Source organism: Ananas comosus, linkage group 14 (genome assembly GCF_001540865.1).
Source record: "Ananas comosus cultivar F153 linkage group 14, ASM154086v1, whole genome shotgun sequence".
Classification (NCBI taxonomy): domain Eukaryota; kingdom Viridiplantae; phylum Streptophyta; class Magnoliopsida; order Poales; family Bromeliaceae; genus Ananas; species Ananas comosus.
In genome coordinates this window covers 3100306-3104817 of record NC_033634.1, presented here as the reverse complement: position 1 = coordinate 3104817, position 4512 = coordinate 3100306, and the positions used below count along the sequence as shown (strand labels likewise).

The following is a 4512-nucleotide window of genomic DNA, read 5'->3' as shown; positions in this document are numbered from 1 at the left end:
ATATTTAAATGATCATCATCAATTTCAAGTTGAAAAGTACTAAAAAGTGTTTAATGAAGCAGTAAAATTATTGTAGATATCTAGATAGTAAGAATACAAGATTACCGAAGAAACTTACCGTTCCGAATATATAAAATATAATATTTTTAAAATATTACATATCTCAACAACTATCATCAACTGTTCCTTACATCAATTTTTTTTCACTAAAATCTATTTAGATTTTCATAAATTCTTTTGGGACGTACAAATAAAATTTTCCATCTTTTTATCCCCTTCCTTTCAACCAAAAAAGAGGCAAATTTTTCTCTGACTAACCTACTTAAACATTAACATACAAGAAGGCATAAAAAGCAAATAAGAAATCTCAGCCGAACCATCTCTCCGTATCCAAACACTTTGAAGCTGTAAAAGCCTCTTAAGTTCAAAAGTAATCAAATTAGAATTCAAGAGAGCCCTAACAATTCTGATAGTTTGACAAAAAGCTGAGAGTAATGTTTAGAACAAAGGATCCACTCCGAATTTCAGAACAAATTCACTCTTAAACCTCAATCGATTCTTACGAAAGCCATCTCGAGCTCGGTGATCGAACATAATAATCTAGAACAGAAAATCTACTGTTGTCGGATTTCGGCTTTCTTCTTTTGCCAGAGCCGATCAAGAGCACTGTCGGCATCGCCCTAAAAAGCAACCAAACAAGAGAGTTTCAATTGAAAAAACAACAAGGTTTAATTAGAGTCGACTAGCTGCAAACATTATGAATAACTCCCAAACTTCAGAAACTTCAATAAAGACAATATCTATTGACAGATCACAGATACCCTTTTTGATTAAATGGTCGTTTTGCCATTTCGCACTCAATGTGGTTCAGTGTTGTTTCAGTGAGATTTAGCTACCAATGCCGTGCAGCTGCAACACCATCAGTTCGACGGACTTATTGTGGGAGGGAGAGGAGGCATAATGGTCATTTAAAAACATTTGGTTGGTCGAGGAACACTTTTGGAAGGTTTTTTTTTTAAGTTTGAAAGAATGAAATAAACTTAGTTTTTGAAAGTGTGCAAGGATAATCTGTTATTTGAGCTAGTTGCAGAGATACACCAGCAATTACTCTAGAGGAAATAATGAGAGAATACTTAGGATCACCAGCTACAGAGAATAATAATGATTACACACCAAATAAGTTTTTTAGAAAAAAGAAGCTAAAACATGCGACTCAATTAGCAAGGTATTAAATTTAATAGATCCTAATCATGAGAAAGTAATACATTATGCACCAAATGGGGTACAAAAGGCAAAGCCTAACGTTTCTTAGGCTAAAGATAGGACACAGGCCTGTAGGAATTAAATAACTAGAAGCCCAAGGACAGGCTAACCTGTTCCAACAAAAATCTCCTAGGACAAGGCCGATTGGGTTACATTCAAATCCCTATCCAGGCATGGTTATGACCCAGCCATTAACACACTTTATCATAGGTTATTTGAGTTGAGCTGATCCTAGAAAGCAAAGAACTAGAAAGCTTAGTTGGCACTAATTGCAAAATAAAAGATAGAAGATAAAAGAAATAACAAATTACTTAGGAGACTAAACTATCAAAGACAATAAAAGTATACATTAAAAGCGACAGATTCTTAATTTCTATGTTTGCATGATGCTCGTGTAACTAAAACCCCCCCAAAAAAAGGTAGATAGCCCAATGTTGTACCTGGGCACGAACGGAACCGCTGAGAGCATAGGTGGTTGACTGGCCGGTGTAAATACCATTCTCATCCAAATGCCCAACATTAATCTGGACAGAAGCATGGTCCTTTGCTGTAATCAGCCTGTTAGTGGCAGAACTGCCCCCCCCAAAAAAAAAGAATAAAAAAGGAAAAAAAAAAAGTAGATAAGATTGATGATACCATCAGAAGCTAAAGAATAGAAAAATAGAAACATTTCAACAAATTCGAGTCCAATGACAGTTATTTCATGTACCATTTCCGCGGGATGTAGAGATCCATCATCTGCCCTTCCTCATTCTGCATCTTGCCGGATTTGCGAAAGAGACACAACAAAAGCCTGGATGCATGCAAAGGTTCAGATAAAAGACAAAGTTGCAAAGCAAATTCAACAAATTCTAGAGATTACTACTCAAATGAAAGTTCAGTGTCACGATTCATGAAGTATCCTAGTAATGCCATTGAAAGCGGGCAATAAGGCCTTATGGTTCACTCCCTCATCCCACCCAGCCACCTCCCCATTGGAACAAAGCCCTTAGATATATAGTGCCTACTGCCTACCCCACATGATAGTATCACAACAATGGTATAGTTCCACTTCTCAGTGAAGACAATCTACACAGACGGCTATCTAAATGATATCTCTAGACCTAGCTTAGGATATCATTCTCAAAACACAATCACTTCAATAATTTAAAGCTCGCAAAAAATCCAAAATTGCATTGAAGCTCCACTCCTCCGCAGCTATGAAATAGAGGTGGGATCCTCCACCGGCGAAGCATGTAGCTTCCTAACCAGTTCCTCATGAAGAATGCATTCACAAACTAGACCTTAGTTATGCTTACTCTCCGGCTGACATATTTTCGAAATTGATGCAGAAAGAGAGAAAAATGGGCACAAGTATGAAAACATCGATATACTATAATCCAGAAAGAAATTCAATTCTTTTTAACATTACTCATTGATTTGAAAATAGTTTGAGACAGATTTGATTAAAACACCATTTTCTATTTTAAAATGTTTTCTATAGGTTCATAGTGCTAAAGCAAAGAGTTGAGTTACCTGAGCATACAGGTCTTTTTTGGAGATCAAATATAAATAAATGCATTAGTAAGCATATATTAATATTAAGCTAGAACTATCACAAAAATAAAAGCAATAATTCTTCTTCACTATCAGATTATCAATCATGTGTTTCCACCACAAAGATAAAAATCCTGGCTCCGTCCCTAAACACCAGTGCAGAACAAATCCTCAATCGAATGAAGAATACATTCCGGTACACAATTAAACTACCTCATAAGTATTTTTTTTTTGCATGCATAATCCTAAAAGCCTAAACAACTACATTAACCCCTTAATTACTATAGTCATCTAATAACAGGGATAACATGTATGCAAATTTTTAAAGATTTATGGGCATCATAAAGGTGGAAACTTTGTACACACACGATTCATAGATCTATTTTCCTGCACACAACAAGTCACATCTAATCGTGGAATGTTCTCACTAGATTAAAAAAGAAAAAAAATAAAAAAAGCCATTTTTCCCACAGATAAAGAACTCAAGAGATTTAAAATTAAACAGTTCCTATGTAGAAAACCCTAGATCAACAATTATGAAACTAATAAAGCGCAGATCAAATTGATCGCAAAATTCGATTTGAGAACAGTAGATCCAAATCTACGAAAGGAGATCAACAAAGAAGGATAAAGAGGATCGATCAAACACATTGGATCAAACATGTCTAGGGTTTAAGGGGTGGGGGGAAAGGTTACCAAAAATCCGGGGACGAGGATGAGGCGGAGGATCGACGAGCGTAGCAAACGAAAACGAAGAGATTGAAAAAGGTGTGGCGAAGAGCTCGTATTTATAGTGCGCCTCATCCTCGAGGAGTCGAAAACCCTAATCGCGACACGTTTAATGGGCCGGGCTCGGGCACAAACCGGGTCGGATACCGGCCCGATTTTTGAGCCGGGTCCTGGACCGGGCAACTGAAGCTTAGGCCCAAAACACTTTTGGTCTCGGATTAAACTTTTTGAATTGCGCTTTGTGTACGGTGTACCCCCCAAGAGGTTTTTTTTTTTTTAGGATTAATTTCATACAGCTCCTTATAAATATATTGAATAATAAAAATATCCCTACAAAGTTCAACTTTTTATATTTATCTTTACGAAAATTCAGTGATATTTATATTTATCCCTCTGGTTTGTTACCACTGGAGCACGATTTATTTTTTAACGGAAGATAAGTAAAATGATATTTTTCTGATCACAAATATGTCCCTCCAAAAGCCCTAACTGTTTAGAATTATACAGAAATATCCTTCCAAAAACCTTCAACGGTTATTTTCTTCCTTTATACTATCACAAATAATATAAAAGGGGTAAAAATATTTTACTAACTATATTTTTCTAACGAATCCTAACAGTAGGAGAATATTTGAAAATGTTAGAATTTTATAAAAATAAATATGAAAAGTTGAACTTTATAAGGTTATATTTATTATTCGATATATTTACAGAGAGCTGTATGCAATTAACCATATTTTTTATAAGTTGGTACTGTACATATTGGTAATTAGTGATTGGTGTAGTTTTTCTTTAAAGTTGACGTTTATGCCAAAGCTTGGGTGTAACCCATTTGCAGCAAAAAAAATGCGTACAGGACGATTGCACCGTCCATATAAACTGAAATATATAAAGAACATCCACATTGGATGGCCCAGATATGCCCGGACTTGGATGGATAGCATTTTCGGGAACCCAAGCCTCGTCTCCGACGGCATCATGCTT

General features: G+C 35.8%; 1 protein-coding gene across 1 annotated transcript; it reads right to left on the bottom strand.

The window, feature by feature from the left end:
* On the bottom strand, positions 350–3598 carry LOC109720832 (40S ribosomal protein S21-like). The gene is made up of 4 exons (XM_020248170.1): positions 3496–3598; positions 1973–2056; positions 1704–1836; positions 350–680 (listed from the first exon to the last, which is right to left on the bottom strand). Exons 2-4 carry the CDS (start codon positions 2020–2022, stop codon positions 615–617), a joined length of 249 nt encoding a protein of 82 aa, XP_020103759.1. The 5' UTR covers positions 2023–2056; positions 3496–3598; the 3' UTR covers positions 350–614.

Coding starts and splice junctions, on each gene's coding strand:
- LOC109720832 (XM_020248170.1), bottom strand. CDS start 2,022: ATGCAGAATGAGGAAGGGCAGATGATGGATCTCTACATCCCGCGGAAA. Junction 1,837..1,972: donor CTCTACATCCCGCGGAAATG/GTACATGAAATA, acceptor TGGGGGGGGCAG/TTCTGCCACTAACAGGCTGA. Junction 681..1,703: donor GCGGTTCCGTTCGTGCCCAG/GTACAACATTGG, acceptor GTTGCTTTTTAG/GGCGATGCCGACAGTGCTCT.